General features: G+C 36.2%; 1 protein-coding gene across 6 annotated transcripts in view; it reads left to right on the forward strand.

The window, feature by feature from the left end:
* Positions 1 to 19,869, forward strand: part of NME7 (NME/NM23 family member 7) — a 163,312-nt gene that overhangs the window by 107,490 nt on the left and 35,953 nt on the right. For 5 of the 6 annotated variants that reach the window (XM_032291455.1, XM_032291451.1, XM_032291452.1 and 2 more), the window contains one exon: positions 19,283 to 19,390. In XM_032291455.1, coding sequence (XP_032147346.1) covers positions 19,283 to 19,390 — 108 coding nt within the window. Of the gene's footprint in view, positions 1 to 19,282; positions 19,400 to 19,869 lie in introns of those variants that run through there. The other variant, XM_032291454.1, reaches the window with a different exon arrangement.

The following is a 19,869-nucleotide window of genomic DNA, read 5'->3' on the forward strand; positions in this document are numbered from 1 at the left end:
TTTAACCTTGGAATTAATTTCTGGATTTAAAATTGCTACGTCACAGGATAAAACATGTTCATTTATCATTTGTCTTGACCTTCTAAAACTACAGAAATAGTTTACTAGACTTTGGCTTACATTATTTTGTAGTTTCTTTTGAAAATTATTTTCTCTGAGTAGCAAAACTTTTGTTGGCTCCTGACATACATTAGTACACAAAGGAGTTACTTAATATTTGGAACACGAATTAGCCTGAGGAGCTCATCAGCAGTAGGTATTGCAGTGAACAGAATTTATCAGTTTGACTTACCAGCTTACACTGCCATATTCTGTGATGGTCATGTCACATTTGAGACATTAGTTGTACAAACAGTACATAAAGCAACTCACATGAATTTTAATTGAGAATGAATATTTGCCAAAACAGTAATTTGTCTTTTTAATTTTTTTTTCTTATGCAGAGAATTTTGTTTGTTAAGCATGCTATACTCGGAGTCAGGCCAATCAAAAATAATACAAGAAAAGGAAAACTGGTTAACTGTTTCTATCTATATTAGTTTAAGAAATACCAGGGCTGACAAATCTTGATAGTATGTTAATTTGTTGTATTTCAAAACATGCTTTTTATCTTGTTGTAAAAGCAGAATTCAATAGAAAAATGACTATTTTTTAAATTAAATGAATTACATGAGTCCATAACAGGGATTTTAAATTAGGACTTGCATTGATATAGCTTATTAAATAAAGCAAAAAAATTACCAGTATTTTATAAGTTTAAATAGCAAATTGAAATAGTGCATAAAATGGTGATTTTGTGATTATTAAACATTCATTAAGAGTGCCTGTAACAAAAAGTATCTGTAGTTACTTACCACTATAATAGTTAAAATAACCTGCTAATATGTATGTTAACTCTATATTTTTGTAAAAGCTTACAACATTGTTATTGTTATGCTCATTTATTTATGTTAAACTTCCCTTTTTAGTAAAAATGTAAGGCCATTTATAAAATTTATACAATATAATAAGATAAAGTGAACAAGGAAATCAGGACAGAGAGCAAATGAGGCTCTAAATAATAAAATGTGTGACATGTAATCCTGTACTTTTGTTATGGGAAGCCACATTATGACTCAGCATTTAGACTTACACCCAATCAAATTATGTGACTGACAGTATCCACGACATAAGCAGATGAGTTGCTCACAAAAAGCCAACTTTTCCTGATACCTAACAGAAAATTCCCTAATGGATCTCAAGTGAACATACTATGTGATCCAGCACTTAATGTCCTCAGTAACAACCAGTTTCTTAGAGTATTGCTTTTAAGATGCATATGTTAACACCCCAGTGATATGAGTTATATGAGAAGTCAAAATGATCTGATCCCACAGCTAGTGCAACATAGGAATAGAGTTCTAAGGGAAATGAAGCGTTTGTTGTGTTCCCTTAAGCAATCCTCTATACATGTTCTTTAAGTCAAGCTTTTGATTAATACTGAACGACAGTAGGTTGGTTCAAAGTTCAACTTTCTGAAAAATAGCTGGAATGTGGTTATTGTATGTCCCCTTGCAAGTGCAGAGCAGTGTGCTTCACCTCTTGGCCAAGCCAGGTGTGCTTCTTGTGAAGATTGAGAATAGCATGGACATTCAGTTAAATGGATGGATACGGTTAATGAGGGAGTACCCACAGGCAGGACCTGGATTCATTTCCGATAATTTGCTACATAGAAGTGATTGAACAATCGCATTTCCAAAGCTCTGTGGTATAGATAATGATTATACAGCTTTAGCCTGAAATTTATAAAATAAACAAGCATGTGTGATCAGATTCTTGCCCCATGCCATAAAATAAAACACTCACACATTCAAGCAAAGCAAAACAAAAATCATCAGTAAAATACTCAGAGACATTTGTCTTTGAAGCTTGTTATTTTCTGATGTACTCTCCAAGGTGAACTTTTTACAAAATATACCTTTGGTATTTAAATGAATCTTAAGGATGAAATGTATTATACACAGTCAAGCCCCTCAGAGCAATACAGTATTCAGATCCTTACCGTGCATGTCCTTATGGAGCCTTTCCAAATGAGTTGCAAAATGGTGTCTAGAGCCTGCAGTCCTGTCTGTGGTACTATTTTGTTATTTGTTGAGTGTCAGGTTTCAGTTCTCAGCCTAATGAAGTACTCCTTAAAAGCAACAACTAGAGGAGTGGCCACATCTCTTCCCTTTTGAAGTAGAAGTACTCTAATTTTATTACAATTCCCTGCTGGAAATTCTGTTTGGTGTTCCTCTATTGCCCAGAGTTCATCTTTACCCCTTTTGCAATACAGTGTTTGGTGCATTTGTACTTATATATTTTTAGAAATACATATATTTCATAAATACTGGTGTATAGTTCTTGAATACTTAAAAAATTGAAAGGCCTAGAGAAGATTCAGTCTGGTGCAAACATAATATATTAAGTACTTCCTTGTGTGAGATGTACTGAATGCTGTAAGGGATACTAAGATGAGTAAGACACAATCTCCAATTCCGATGTATTTATCAACTCTAGGAAGAGACATTCATAATTAAGTTTTTGTATGCTAAATAAATATTAATTGAACAAATCAACACCTATTATGTATTTGGCACTGCTCTTGGCATCTGGACATAGTAGGGAACAAGACAGTTCTGATCTGTGCTCTTAGAGAGGGACAGATAACATAAAATTTTATTTTCAATATAAGTCACTGTGGTAAATACCCTTTGTAGCACAAAGAGTTATTAACTCTAGCTAGGGATTGAGAAATGTTTCATAGAAGTGACACTTTTTCTAGAAGTGTAGAGTTTCATTGACCAGATAAGAAGAGGAAAAACATGCTAACGAACGGAACAGGATGAACATATTATGGCAAGATGTAAAAGTATTAATAAGCTTCACCCCATATTGTATGACAGGGATTTTGAGTATCACAGAGAAAATACACAAGACCCAATGCAAGCTGTGTAAAGGGGTTTACTGTCATGACCAATATGTATGTTCTCTTTTTATCCTGGGTCAATTACAAATTTTTGTTTTTCTTTCTTCTGCCTTTTTCACTTCTAAATATTTTCTAAAGCATAAATCATGTACAAGTGTATGAAGAAATGATGCTGAAAGAGTAGCTCAAAGCAAGATGAAAAGGTTCCTTGAATTGTTGTGTCTTATAAGTTTGGAATTTTTTTTTTTTTTTTGAGATGGAGTCTTGCTCTGTTGCCAGGCTGAAGTGCAGTGGTGTGATCTCAGCTCACTGCAACCTCCACTTCCCTGGTTCAAGTGATTCTCCTGCTTCAGCCTCCCGAGTAGCTGGGACTACAGGTGCGTGCCACCATACCCAGCTGTATTTTTAGTAGAAATGGGGTTTCACTGTGTTGGCCATGGTGGCCTCGATCTCTTGACCTAGTGATCCACCCACCTCAGCCTCCCAAACTGGTGGGATTACAGGTATGAGCCCCCACGCACAGCCAGTTTGGACTTATTTTATAAACAGTGGAGGGCCATCAGAGGTGTTTGAATTAGGGAGAAATTGTATCATACTGACTTTCGTTGCATTTTGCCAAACTAAAGTAGCTACGAAGAATGGAAAGAAGTTCACAGAACAAGAGGATCCTATGAAACATTGTATAGATACCCTAGAGTTTCTTCTTTTGTGCTCCCCATATAGCACTTTGCACATCTCTGGTAGAGCTCTTGTTACAGTGTGAGTGCTTTTACAATGGTGTTTTGGAGTCAGCTTGCACCAGCTTGCAAGATCCAGTTACTAGTATCACTTCCCAATTCTGTGTTCTGCCATAGTAGGAGTATTTACACCATGAAAATGAGCAAACAATACAAATCAGTTTTTTATTGTTGTTTTTTAAAACTGTTAAACAGTTACTAGCACATCATAAACTGTTTATTAACATGTCTGACTTCTTATAAGACTGTGACCATTTAGAATAAAAATACCATTTTATTTTCATTTCCTTATTTCTAGCCCAGTACCTCACAAATTATAGGTATCAATAAATACTTACTGAATACATAGAGGGACATATTAACAAATGAAATCAACAAATTAGGTAGTGACCAATTGGTTGTGGGCAATGAATGAAGTGGTTGGAAATAGCCCTATATTAATTATCTAGCCTGAACATTGTAGGGGAAGATAATGGTTTTGATTTGGGACATGCTGTGTTTGAGGTGTCATCAAAAGACCAGGATTAGAGATGCCCAGTGTTCATTCCACTTACTATCAAATGACAGTTTTGAAATTCCTTTTCCTGTGATTTTGTAAAATACTCAACTATACAGACTAGTTAAAGTTCAAGGTTACTCATTTTTTGAAAGATTGCTTCATTTCAATAGTATAAGAAAATTGCATTTTTATAATGCATTCTGAACACTATGTTTGCAGGGAAAAGCAGAGATCAGATAGTCTAGAAGAGAATGACTAAGGAAATTGAATTTTTTTTTTTTAAACAATGTAGGTGTGTTTCAAGATCATAGTCACAGTTTACAATTCTATTAGGAAGAGAAAATGAATTTTAGGGGAGGATAAAGTTAAAGTTACGTTTTAGAATATAACTCCTAAAGAAAAGTTTTTCTTTTTAAAAAGCTATTATAGTTAGAACATGAGAAAAAATATATTTTTACAACAAAGTATTAGGGAAGGAAAACAATATACTTTCTGAAGGCAGTAACTTTAAATTAAGAAATGGCATATTCTGATTTATTAAATGTTCTCATTAATAGAATAATGCAGTATAATCTGTACACATAGGGCTTTTCTTAAGAAATATATAACCAAGAAAATATACTTGTATAACCAAGAAAATATACTTGACTTGGAAGTATAGTGAACAGAGTTTATTCCTTTCTTTTTAAATGGGAGTCTTGCCTCAAGATCATATATAAATATGTGTTATTGTTTTATAGAGGTTTATATACTTAAAAATAGATAATAGTAATAGACAAGTCTAACAAATAAGATGAAAGATTATTTATTATATGTGATTTCTAATGCTAGGGTGAATTGGTCTTTTCTATGCTGTGAATAGTCACCAGAAGATTAAGTAGTTCTTTGGGAAATTCAGATGTAGTCTTAATATCTCAACTGGAAAAGTCATTTATGAGTGTGCAGTTATAAATTTAATGCTATTCTGGTGGATTAGTCTGATTCCACATATTTGTCACATGGCGTTTTATATCTCTGATGAAACCGTAATATTATCCTCAATCAAAGTCACAGAGCAAGTTACTTCAGAGCTATGGATTAGAGTTCTCAATTCTATTCTCAGACAGGTGTGTCCTAGTTTCAGAATACCTGATCTACAAAACCACCAACTCACAAAATAGATAAATGGTGATTACTTAGATTTCAAAAAGATGTTCTTCGGGGCTCCTTAAAATAGGCACTTCTGAAGGATCTAATACAGCCTAAGGAGCTCAGACGATTGGTAACCGAGAGGCCTAGTTTCTCTACCCTATCATTAACAAAGTTAATGGGGCATATAAATTCGGGCATGTTAGTAATTCCATTCATCCATTTACTTATCCACTAAATCATTAATATTTTATGCAATGAATTTTTCATGAGGATTCTGTGTGTTGAATATAAAAAGGTCATAGTCCTGTTTTTAAGGAGTTAAGACAGAAGGGTAAACAAACAGTACATTTTTAATGGTAGAGGTAATATAGCCTGTTAGCAGACCTCTATAACCTAAACAAGATGAGAAGGTGAACTGTGACAGTAGGGGTAGACTTGGAAAGTAAGGAAAGAATGCTGTGCTAAAGAAATAGCATTTATGTGACTTGGTGACAAATTGGATATGGGGCCCAAAGGGGAGAGAGAGGAGTCTTGGGATGACTCCCAAGCTGTTGGTCTACATAACTTAGTTGAATAGTGTTGCCATTTATGAAGAGAGGGAATTTACAAAGAGGGGGAATTTTGGGAGAAAGACAATGAGGTTAGTTTTGGACAAGCTGAGTATAAGAGCCCTGTGGGGGGCTAGGCACATTATAGCTCATGCCTGTAATCCCAGCGCTTTGGGAGGCCAAGGCAGGAGATCTCTTGAGGCCAGGACTTTGAGACTACCCTGGTTAATACAGAGACCTTATCTCTACAGAAAAGTTTTTTTAAAAAATTAGCAAGTCATGGTGGCATGCACCTGTGTAGTCTGAGCTACTCTGGAAGCTGAGGCAGGAAGATCACTTGAGCCCAGGAGCTCAAGGCTGCAGTGAGCATTAGGCAGTTGTATAGTCCAGCCTGGAACTTAAGAAAGAGAACTGGGCAGGAGTTGAAGAGTCATCTATAGAGACATGATAGTAGTGAATGAAATTGCCCATGGAGAGCCAGAAGATAAGAGGAGAATATGGAGTGGACCCTAGGCAGTAAGAAGGTAAAAATAAAGGAGCTTGAGAGGAACGGTCAGGAGGATAACCTGGATTGTGGTATCGTGTGGGCGAGTAAATGGAGAGCTTCAGGAATAAGGGATTGGTCCATAGTGATAAATGCTGATGACAAATCACAAATGGAGAGAATATGTGGGCAGTTAAAAGAGTATCAGTGTCCTTTGCCAAAGTGATTGAGATAGTGTTGTGAGGCAGAAGGCTGAAGAGTAAATGAAAGCAGAGATTATTAAGACTTCTAAAAAGGGAGGGTAAGAGGTGGGACAGTAATTAAAATTGTCTATTTTTTTTTTAAGTAAATGATGGGAGAGACATGAACATTTTGATAGGATGTATTCAACTATTGAAAAGAGAAAGGTTAAAAACACAGGAGAAAGGTAATTATAATGAAGGAAGTTTCCTAACCTAGACATTGCAAAGAGATGGGAGGGTTAACTATTAAAAGAAGAAATGGCACTTTCTTTGGCACTGAATGAAAGGCGGGAATGGAAGGATAACGTGTGCGTGTGCGTGTGTGTGCACGTGTGTGTGTGTGTGTGTGTGTGTAGGAATTTGAGGGAGGTTAATCTCTTGATATTAGTCTCAATTTTTTTTTCTGTGAAGCAGAAAACAAAATTGCTGAGAGAAAATGTGTAATTGAGGATGAAGCCTTGATGATAATGGTGAACATTTGCAATGCCAGCTGTGGAGGATAAGTGGGCAACAGACATGATAAGTTATAGTGGGTTGGATGGATAGATGGATGGATGGATGGATAGGTAGATAAAGAGAGAGAGAGAGAGAGAGAGAGAGAGAGAGAGATAGGATTATAGCCTGGGATGGCAGCATGAGAAGCATGGCTAGATTGACTGCCCTCAAGCTTCTGTTCAAGGTTTCCATTAGTATAGGAGGAGTTAATATTGCAGATATTAGTCTTGGCTCAGTCCTTACATAGAATGTTGCTGAGAAGTTAAACTTGAGTCATAGGAGAGAGCTACTATTCTCTATGTCTCTACTGTCCAATATGGTGGCCATTAGCCACCTGAAACATGGCTGCTTCTAACTGAGGTGTATTGTAAATAAAATATACACCCAGGACTTAAAAACTTAGCACAAATTAAAAATGTAAAGCAGCTCACTAATAATTTTTATTAATTACCTACAGAAATAACATTTTGAATATATAGGGTTACATTATTTTCTTAAAATTAATTTTATTACTAATGTGGCCACTAGACAATTGAAAATTACATACGTAGCTCACATTACATTTCTTTTGGACAACATTGCTATTGGTAATTATAAGAGAAGATTAGATGATTTCAAAAAATGCTCACCTTGGTCTGGAATCTTAGCTGCTTACTGTAGCTTTAAAGGGAATCATAGAGGACCTGGGGCAGTTTAGGAAATTAACCTTCAAAGAGAGTTTGCCCCAGGTGGTTGGATCTTTGGATATACTCTTTCTTCAGTGCTGTCCATAAAATCAAGTTATCCATATCTGTAAAAGGCAAAAACTGTCTGCCTTGTCAGCATAATGGGGTATTTGTGAGATTCCTGTGAAATGGTACATCCTTTTGAAAACACAAGTATAATTTAAGTGCCTTGTTGTTAGCTATGAGTTTATTTATAATATTATGAAGATAATGTATCTAAATGCCTCCAGTTTGGCCAGACACTATTAGACATTTTATGGGCATTGTCTCATTTAATTCAGCCTGATAAGCTGAAGCTAGGCCTTTGAAGGCACCAGAATATTTCTACTAACTGCTGAGATTAATGTTGCTACTCTAGGACAAAGAAACCTAAATTTTATAAAAATTCTCTGTGTTGTTTTATAAATTGGATATACCTGTGCTGTACTAAGACCAATTTGTTAGACTCACTGTTTCTTTTTTGGCTGACAAGCCTCTTTATTTTCCAGCTTTTAAGTTCAGGTACATGTGGTAAATGTGTTCCATGGTGGCTTGCTGCATAGATCATCCCACCACCCAGGTATTAAATCCATCATCCACTAGCTGTTCTTCCTGATCTTCTCCCTTCTCCCAGCCCTGGGCCTCTGACAGGCCCCATTGTGGGTTGTTCCCCTCCATATGTCCACGTGTTTTCATCATTTATCTCTCACTTATAAATGAGTATTTGGTTTCCTGTTCCTGCATTAGTTTGTTAAGGATAATGGCCTCTAGCTCCATACATGTCCCTGTAAAGGACATGATCAAATTCCTTTTTATGACTGCATATACACCACATTTTCTTTATCCAGTTTATCACTGATGGGCATTTAGGTTGATTCCATGTCTTCACTATTGTGAATAGTGCTGCAATGAACATACACATGCATATGTCTTTATAATAAGAACAATTTATATTCCTTTGGGTATATACCCAGTAATGGGAATGCTGGGTCAAACAGTATTTCTGCCTCTAGGTCTTCGAGGAATCACCATATTGTCTTCCACAATGGTTGAACTAATTTATGCTCCCACCAACAGTGTAAAAGCATTCCTTTTTCTCTGCAACCTCACCAGCATCTGTTGTTTTTTGACTTTTTATTAACAGCCATTCTGACTGGTATGAGATGGTATCTCATTGTGGTTTTGATTTGTATTTCTCTAATGATCAGTGATGCTGAGCTTTATTTCATGTTTGTTGGCCACATATATTAGATCCACTATTTCTGATGATACTTTTATATAAGAGGTTTTAGGCCAGGCGCAGTGGCTCACACCTGTAATCTCAGCACCTTGGGAGGCAGAGGTGGGCAGATTATCTGAAGTCAGGAGTTCAAGACCAGCCTGGCCAACATGGCAAAACCCCATCTCTACTAAAAATACAAAAATTAGCCGGACATGGCAGCACATGCCTGTAATCCCAGCTACTCAGGAGACTGAGGCAGGAGAATCGCTTGAACCCAGGAGGTGGAGGTTGCAGTGAGCTGAGATTGTGCCACTCCAGCCTGGATTACAGAGCAAGACTCCATCTCAAAAAAAGAAAAAGAAAAAAAAAAAAAAAAAGAAAAAAGAAAAGAAAAGAGCTTTTTTTAGAAGTCTCATTGATTATAGGTGACTTTGGAGGGAGCCATTTCAATAGAGTGGTAAAGGTGGAAGCCAGATGGCAAAAAGGTACTTACTAGTTGCGAACAGGGAAAACAGAGAGGAGGAAAGATGAAACCTCGGAGTATCACTGGGAGTTCAGCTCAAGAAACAGAAACCAACCTAGGGACTTCTTTTTAAAGGAGTTCGATTCAAGGAAGTCGCTATTTACGAGCTTACTTTCTTAAGTGTTGCGGGGCCCTAAGTCAGGAGTTGCCACTGGCGCTATTGATTTCAAGAGTACCTTGCCATACCTAGAATCCTCAAGTTGCTGCTGCCTCCACTGCTCCTATGATAGCAGCGACTTAGGCATTGAGTCTGCCACTACTCAAACACGTGCGTCTCCCACCTTGTCTGCCTGCAGCAACATCAGCAGGAAAATGGCTTCTGCTTTGTCCTGTCTTCCAAATCTCATTTAGAACTTCAACATTGCAAGAACTCCAGCCAAAAATGTGTCTGGGGAATGTAATTTTTAGATTTCTAATTTCCATCTAGAAGGAGGATAGAATAAAGAATTGAGGGAGTCACTCTGTAGAATCTGTGACGCCTGATTTCTGTTGCTTATTGTAAACCATTTGAAAGGCACATGAACTTCTTAAGAAAGAGAAGAGAATTTCTGAGCCAAGTTGCTCAAGGGAAATAGTGTGTGTTTTCATGCTTGAGGTGGGAAAGAGCTTGGTGCCTTTGAAAAGTTGGAAGGGGTTGATGTGACTAGATCATTTCAAGTGAGGATGGGGAGGTAAGCAGGAGCCACAGCATGCAGGACTATAGGTCATGTTGATAATTTTTTCTTTAAGAGATGGGGTCTTGCTATGTTGGCCAGGTTATCTAGAACACCTGGCCTTAAGCGATCCCTCCATCTCGGCCTCCCAAAGAGCTGGGGTTATAGGCATGAACCACCATGCCCAGCCTGAGAATTTTGCATTTTCTCTTAAGAAGGAAAGCATCAGAGGATCTTGGGCACGGAAGTGGTGTGATTCAACTTATGTTTTTTTAAAGCTTATTCTGACTGCTTTTTGGACAATATGTTTACTAGGAGTAGTGGTATCTAGGAAACTGGATAGACCAGCAGGTATAAAATCTAAAAACCCAATATTCTCTGCCAGGAGAATATGGTGCCAGAGTAGATGTAGAAGCAGACTGATACATTTATATAGTAGATACAGGCTATATACCGGTAGTTGTATTGACAGGACTTGGTAAGAATTGGGTGTTAGAAGTGCCAAGAGTGGGTCCTAGCTATTACATTGTTTTATTCCTCTGGGGAATTTTCTGAGCATTGAATTGTAGGTTTCTTTAAAATGGTAGATAAAGTCTAGATAGTAATTATTTTGTTTGGATGGAGTAGATTGTGGAACGATTCTTTTGTGTGGAGAGATTAAGACTGGCTCTCTTGCCTTCAGGTCCATGGTGTTAAAAAAAAATGCCTCTTAAATTTATTAGTAGTAATGTGAGTATACATCAGACATTAAATCTCTTAAAATGTATTTAGAAAAACAAAAAGAAATAGGAAAATATTTACCAAAAAACCTCTCCATGCTAATGTTTATGTTATTAGATTTTACTTATATAAGTGAATCTTCGTAGTTGTTGCTAAAATACTAAGTAATTTATATAAAAGTGAGTTAAGACATATCCCCAATTCTTTTCTCATATTTTAGCTGAGCTCATCCTTCTGCAGAATGCCCAATTCTTTTAAAAAGAGGACAACCAAGATATCATTATTTTACTTTTAAAAGTAACACCTGTGTCAAATAAGACTTCATTTTCACTTCAGCCAGTTCCTATTGTTGGCTGAAACGGCAAGCAGCACAGTAAGAGACAATGGTTACAATGCTGTGTGGTCTATTGAAACCTAATGAAAAAGGGAGGATTGAATTGTCTAAATATTTCACCTGAAATAACATTTAATTGTGACCCTCTTCAGGTTCTATAAACTTACATTACAGCTCATTTTTATCTAATGAAAAGTGAGATGTGAAGCCTGTCATAGTTCACAAGCCAGATGTTTTAATGATTCCTCATATATAAACAAGTCGTGTATTTTCCAGTGCCAATAAGCGTATTTTCCGTGAACCCGCAGGTGGCTCATTCAATGAGATTAGTATTATATAAATAAGTAGTTGAGGTTAATTTTGCAGTTACTCTTTCTAAAGCTGATGCTTAGGTTCTAGAAGGATCCTCAGACTTAGCAGAAAGTAGCCTCTGGGTCTCTCCCCTGGCTTCCTTTTCTACCTCCAATTCCTTCCCCATGTTTCATTACCTAGTTTTAGTTTGCATTAGTCTGACATTGCTTATCTCCCAGGAATATAAAACTGCATAACTGTTTTAGTTAGTACAAAGTTGCGTACTATTGGGAAAAGCTGTTTGATGGGTCAGTTTTAGCAAGACATTTTTGAAGTGCCAGAGGAGTCAAGGAGAGCAGTTAGCATGTGTTGTTTAATATTATAAGATTTGTTGCAGGAGAATACCAGTAATGGATACAAATGAGAATATGTGTAGTTTTAGTTATGGTGGTGGCTTCACTGGCATTTGATACTAAGTTTTATTACCCTTATTGCCTGTGAAAGGAGGGCAATGATTATAACATTGTTTCACAGCTATTTTAGGGTTACCAGGACTCCAGCTGTACTAGTTCCTCTTTTAATATTTATCCATTGCTAACATGGTTATCCTATAGTCTACAGAATATTTTTTTCCTTATACTTTGATTTTCCTGGAATTATGCCAGCGACCTAGTGATTAACCACCATATGCTGCTCATTACAGGCATGCACTGCATAATGACATTTCCATCAACATCTGACTACATACAGGATGCTGATCCCATAAGATTATAATAGAGCTGAAAAATTCCTGTTGTGACATAGTCACACAATGCATTAATCACGTTTGTGGTGATGCTGGCATAAAAAAATCTGTGCTGCCAGTTGTATCAAAGTATAATATATACAATTATGTATAGTATATAATACTTGGTAATGATAATAAATGACTATGTTACTGGTTTACATATTTACTATATTTTTTTATCATTGTTTTAGAGTATGCTTTCTCTAGTTCTTAAAAAAAAAAAGTTAAATGTAGAAGCACCTGAGGCAGGTCCTTCAGGAGGTATTCCGGAACAAGGCATTTTATCAGAGGAGATGACAGCTCTGTGTGTTATTGTCCCTAAAGACCTTCCAGTGGGACAAGATATGGAGGTGGAAAACAATGATGTTGATGATTCTGACCATGTGTAAGCCTAGGCTAATGTGTGTGTTTATGTCTTCATTTTTAACAAAGGTTTCAAAAGAAAATACTTAAAAAGTAGAAACAGTTTATAGAATAATGATGTAAAGAAAGAAAATATTTTATATACCCATACAGTGTGTTTGTGTTTTAAGCTATGTTATTGCAAAAGAGTCAAGAAGTTAAAAAAATTAAAGTTTCTAAAGTGAACTAATTACAGTAAGCTAAGGTTAATTTACTATTGAGATAAAAATAGTTCTATAAATTTAGTGTAGTTGAAGTGTACAGTGTTTTATAAAGTCTGCAGGAGTGTACGGTAATGTCCTAGGCCCTCACACTCACTCACCACTCACTCACTGACTCACCCAGAACAGCTTCCAATCTTACAAGCTCCTTTCATGGTAAGTGCCATCTATAGGTCTACATCATTTTTGACCATATTTTTACTGTATCTTTTCTGTTTAGATATGTGTAGATACACAAATATTTATCATTGTATTACAGTTGCCTACAGTATTCAGTATAGCAACATGCTATACAAGTTTGTAGCCTAAGAGCAAATTATATACCCTAGAGGTGAAGCAGGCTATATATATCATCTAAGTTTGTGTAAGTACATTCTACGATGTTTACACAATGAGGAAATCACCTAATGATGCATTTCTTAGAATATATCCCTCTCACGCCAGTTAGAATGGTGATCATTAAAAAATCTGGAGACAACAGATGCTGGAGAGGATGTGGAGAAGTAGGAACACTTTTACACTGTTGGTGGGAGTGTAAATTAGTTCAACCATTGTGGAAGACAGTGTGGGGATTACTCAAGGACCTAGAAATAGAAATTCCATTTGACCCAGCAATCCCATTACTGGGTATATATCCAAAGGATTATAAAGTGTTCTACTATAAGGACACGTGCACACGAATGTTCATTGCAGCACAGTTTACAATAGCAAAGACCTGCAACCAACCCAAATGCCCATCGATGATAGACTGGACAGGGAAAATGTGGCACATATACACCATGGAATATTATGCAGCCATCAAAAATGATGAGTTTGTGTCCTTTGTAGGGACATGGATGAACCTGGAAACCATCATTCTCAGCAAACTGACAGAAGAGCAGAAGATCAAACACCGCATGTTCTCACTCATAAGTGGGTGTTGAACAATGAGAGCACATGGACACAGGGAGGGGAGCACTACACACTGGGGTCAGCTGGGGGAAAATAGGAGAGGGACGGTGGGGGTTGGGGAGCTGGGGAGAGATAGCAAGGGGAGAGATGCCAGATGTAGGTGATGGGGAGGAAGGCAGCAAATCACACTGCCACGTGTGTACCTATGCAACAATCTTGCATGTTCTTCACATGTATCCCAAAACCTAAAATGCAATAAAATAAATAAATGGGGAAAAAAAGAATATATCCCTGCTGTTAAGCAATGCATGACTGTATCTGAATATATTCTATAGTTGATATTTTTCTATAAATAGTAAGTTTCAAAAATCTTTTTCTAGTTTGTTTCTTAAATGGAAGGGCATTTTTATTCTTAGATAGCTTTTCTATATTGTGGAGAGCTGAAACTGAGTGGCTTTATTATGAAAGTAATTTATTCTTTGTCCAGACATATTTTATCAATTTGATAGACCTACTATTCAATAAACAGTGACATTCTTTACAATGACACCGCCATAGAATCATTACATAAACATTCTCTTCTTTGTTTTCAGTATTTTGTCAATCACCATTCTATATTTGGTACATTTTTTGATGTCTTAGATTTAGAGGTCATTCTATAAGCCAGAATTCTTCCTCCCACTGCAGGATTACGTGAGCAGAATTTTTAGTACTTATGATGAGCTGTAACATAACTAAGAATTTGACTTGATGGGACTCAGCAGGCAAGGTTTTAGGGGAGGATGAATATGCCTGAAATTATATGGAGTTTGAACAACTGCTCACCCTCTAAGTAATGAGTCTGATTTTCTAAGCATAACTTGTCATTTATAAATACAGCAATAACAATTATTTATAGTATTAGATGAAATTGTATGTTGGTACTTTGTGTTGCTTTTGTGATCTGATAATTGTTTCTGCTCCTTGAAGGGAGGGGGAATATGCATGTAGTATGGTTTTCACCAGAGTTTAAGCAGCAAGAGGAATGTAAATCTGTTAGAAAAAATTAGGGGAAATCTATCAGGAAACGCAGGAGGGATGTGCTGTTATTATTCCACTCTCGCTTTTAGTGCTTTTGTATTTTTTAGTATTTCAGTATTTTTTACTTTATAAGCATACGTGATACTTTATACTAATCAAAACTAAAATTAACTTATCAATATTTTTTTAAAGAGGATCTAAAATGAAAGCCTAGATTTTTAAGAGCAGCTATGAAGAAAACACCTATTATTTTATATCTTTAGGTTTCATTGTTATCATTTACCTAAATAAAACATTTTATATCAGTAAAAATACTTCATGTTTTCTGAGGTTTATTAATGAATAATAGGTCATAATTAGATTATGATCTAATCTAAACTTATGCCTTTATTCTAAAACTATGATGATTAAAACTCTTAAGAGATGTTATATGTTTATTTAAAGATAACATAATATTGGTTAGATTATCTTTGACATTTGTCAAAATATGCCTTTTTATCTCTTTAAGAATTATCTTAATCTCCTTTAAAGAGATCCTATTTTATCCTTGTTTTACAAATAAGAACATTAAAGCAAGCACAGAAGATTAAATAATGTGGTGTGGTCAAACAACTATTAAGTGGCAGAGGCACAATTCAAATCCAGAGAGCCTTTTTCCATAGCCCCCGCTCTTATTTGCTACTCCATCCTGGCACTCTGAATAGAAGTATTGTCATTTTATGTCAGTCAACAAATATTTACCAAACATTTACTGTGTGTTTGTTAGTGAGATAAAGAATATAAAGGAAGTTTTATATTGTGTCCAGGGATTGAAATCTAATGGAATCTTAATAAAATCGGCTCACAAAACAACTATATAAATTGTAAATCAAGACGGCCTATGTTGGAAGTGTAAACCACTGTAGGAACGTTGAAGAAGGAAGGATTACTCTGATTGGGAAGGCTTTATTTTCTTGGAGGGAACAGTGTTTTCATTGGGTTGTGTAAGCTTTCAGGGCAGGTGTGAGTGAGGTAGATTTTGACAAGAGTCAGGAGGACCTTGAATGCCACACTAAAGAGTTTAGACATTTAGCCATAGGCAATTATGAGCCTTCAAAGATTTTTTTGAGCAAGTGAATAACATAATCATATTGGCATTTAGGTACAAAATTACAGCAGCATGAAAAATGAATTAAAGATGGTTTGTTGGGTTGGAGAAATAGAGATTATCAGTAAGATGAAACTTCATCAAGATGGCAGAAGACTATATGTGCCCATCATCTCCTTGCTGCCCAAGTTCTTACAGGAATTTGCAGGAATTACTGTTTTACTTTGTGTTGTTTCAAAGAGTAAATCTCCAATGATGCCGGAAAACAAGAAAGAGTACCTCATATACTCATATATATATATATGTTTTTGTGGGTTTTCTTTTTTTTTAGTTTTGTTACAGGCCATAAACTTTAAAAGACTCAAAGCAGATAGGATTGGGTTGTTCAGGGAAACTGACACTCTAAAACATGCAACAGAGAACTGCTCCAGAAGGGGTAGGGGTAGGGGTGCTGGGTGGGCTGCACATCAGGCATGTGGATGCATGGGACTGTAAGAAGGGTGGTTAGCTGGAGGGTTACATGAGGAGTGGCAGAGTACATCAGCACCTTCACACTTGCTTACATTGAGCAGAAGGCAGCTGATACTTTTAGCCACAGCCTAAGGCACCGAATGTGGGGCTTGAGCTAAAGAGGCAGGGCAATGGGAAGGCAGCTAATGACACTCAGGAAAAGTGGTAGTACCCACTTCTGAAAAAAAGGCAACCAGAATACCTCATCTAGCAGCATGTCCTTGGCATCTACGACAAGCAAATAGAGAACTCAAAAAAGAAAAACAGCCAGGAATTACCAACCATTTGAAGTTTTCCAATATCATAAAGAAGACACAAAACTCAACCAAAAAAACCTAAACCTAAAGAAAACAAATTAATAGAGCTAACAAAAACAGACTGTAAAATAGGAGAGTCAGTTTCCTTAGAAAGACTTAAGAGAATATTGGATCCATGGGAAAAAAAATGTATAGATACTGGAAATTAAAAAACTATTTGTTGAAGTTTTTATAGTACGCAATAAATTAATAAAATAGCACAGTGAACCTTGTTAAAAGCAAATTAGTGAGGTAGCAGATCGAATGGAGTTGTTCTCCAAGAGTATAACACGAAAAGATAATTACATGGAAACTGTAAAAGAGAAACAAAAGTTAACACAAGAAATCTCAACATCTTTCTTATGGAAATAAAGGCAAGAAGATAAAGTTGAGGAGAAAAATAAATAGTGGAAGCTGACTGAAGATATGTATCTTGGATTAAATTGAACCATTGAGTAGGGAACAGAATGACTGGTAAATAACAAAGGCCTAAAGAGATAGTACAAAACCTTCCAGAAAGAAAAACAAAAATAGTTACCTAAAGGGAATGGTAATCAGATTGCAGTAGTCTGAAGTGCCATAGTGTCCAAAGTGCTATATATGTATATATGTGCATAGTGGTTCTGTGGAGAGCCACTCAGATGTCCCTCTGCCCTTTAGAATGGAAACGCTCATACCTTAGCTGCTGGGAGTGTTAGGAGCTGACAGTAATCTAGAAAATCTCTCTCCAGGAATTGCCCTCTGCTGAAGAAAGTTACCTTGCCCAATGTCATGTCTCCTTCCCCGGAATGACCCACATCTAGTAATTTATCACTTTGGAGGATAAATGCCTGACCCGTTTGTCTCAATTCAGGACAACTCTGAAGGGCCATTGCAGCTCCAGAGTGTAGGATTGTCTGAGGCCATCCTGTTTTCCTCACTTCCCCACAAGTGTAGACCCTAAGGCCACAACCACTAAACTTTTTGCCAACATAGCTCCACTTCAGAGTTGGTTCAAGTGATTCTCCTGCCTCAGCCTCCTGAGTTTCTGGGATTACAGACATGCACCACCAAGCCTAGCTAATTTTTACAGAGACGGGGTTTCAGCATGTTGAGACAGGGCTTCACTGTGTTGGCCAGGCTGGTCTCCAACTCCTGACCTCAAATGATCCACCCATTTCCACCTCTGAAAGTGCTGGTATTACAGGCGTGAGCCACCATGCCCGGCTGAGTAGGTCTTTAATATTGTATACTTACTTGCTAAAAAAATTATGGAGAACAGAATGAAAGTAATAAATACAAAATAACATGTAAAGATATCCTTATTTTCTACTTTATCAAAATGTTTTTCCTAAACATAATACATTTATAGCTGACATTTGATGGAAACCTGGGAAATAAAACTTAAGTAATTAAATAAATACATGCCTTTAAAACATCCTTAAGTGATGGAAACACAAATGTGAATGCTGCTCAGAATCTTTCACCCTAAGCTATACCCGTCATGATTCTTTTTGAAGAATGATTCTTTCTATGATTTGAAGAATGATTCTTTCTATATCCTCTATGAAATTTCACATTTTGTGTTATTCCCATAATCTATTGATAAAAAGCAATGCAATTATTATTTTCCCCCACATGTAGATGACAGCAGACTTTACACTGGGCCACAGAAAAACCCTTGAGTGAACTGAAAATTCTCAGTGCTCAAGATTTAATACCTTGGCCTCTCAATCTGTTGCTTTTCTTTCTTTTAACATTCTCGCCCTCAAACTAACCTCAGCCATGGTTATGCCTTAAAACTGATCATTATCAATCACTGTAGCCCCCTCTTCTCCCACCCACAGTAATCTCCATCTCAACTGTCTTTTAAATTTCCAGCTCCCGTCCTCTAACATACTGATCTCAGTAATTATCGCATCCCCCAGAAGTTCAGATTTATTGATTCACCTTTTCATTGTCTGTTACCTCTTTATCCCCTAGGTCCTCTCTTCCTGTCTGTCTTAAATATTTTTTGTACATGGTTATCATTCCCTTGCCTCTCTCTAAACCTCATTAAATTCAGGGCTGTTTGTGACGATTTTTTCCCCCTTAAGATGAACTACCACTAAGTTGATACAACTAACATTTGTAAAAAATCTTTTGAAATCAATACTATCAGATTGGTTCATTTTAAATGAAAGTTGTTAAGATCTCTACTGTCTTTGTAAAATACAAGTCTTTCACCATAATGAACTAGTTTCACATTTTGTGTGATTCCCATAATTTATTGGTAAAAAGAAATGTAATTATTATTTTCCCCCCATATGTAGATGACAGCAGATTTTACATTGGGCTACAGAAAAACCCTTGAGTGAACTGAAAATTCTCAGTGCTCAACGTTTTTGTTTTTGTACATACGTGGTTTTTTTGGTACATTTATGCTATTTCTAGGAAAAATTAGCACCATCTATATATAACATGTATTTCATAAATAAGTTAGTGTTTCATATAGCTAGTGTTTTTCTTATTTATACCATATGACTAACTTTAATCTATTTGTGAATATCTATTTAATAGGAAATTGCCCGGCATTTACGCCCCGGAACTCTCAGAGCAATCTTCGGTAAAACTAAGATCCAGAATGCTGTTCACTGTACTGATCTGCCAGAGGATGGCCTATTAGAGGTAAGATAAAGAAGGTAAACATCCTATTTATATTTCAAGCTCATAAATTAGCAATTCTGATGTGTAAAAAAATGTTTAATATTCTTGGAAGACTCTCTTACTTGGCCGCCTGATGATTTTGGACTGTAACTTTAAAAGACCAAATTGTACCATGCTGTGCTGCCTTCAAAGAATTAAGATTTTTTTTCTAGTTGGCATACATTATGATTTTAAAATAATTAAATTATGTGAAATTTGTTTTTAAATCAGGTGACTATACCATCACCATAAATTGTTGGTCATTAAAATACATACAGTTGACCCTTGAACAATGTTTGAACTGTGCTGATCCACTTATATACTCATTTATTCAATAAATATATTAGAAAGGTTTTTGGAGATTTGTGACAATTTGAAAACAACTCATAGATGAGCTTTGTAGCATAGAAATATCAAAAAAATAAGAAAAAAAGGTACGTTATGAAGGCATAAAATATATG

Source organism: Sapajus apella, unplaced genomic scaffold, assembly GCF_009761245.1.
Source record: "Sapajus apella isolate SASKATOON/1434 unplaced genomic scaffold, GSC_monkey_1.0 scaffold25, whole genome shotgun sequence".
NCBI lineage: Eukaryota > Metazoa > Chordata > Mammalia > Primates > Cebidae > Sapajus > Sapajus apella.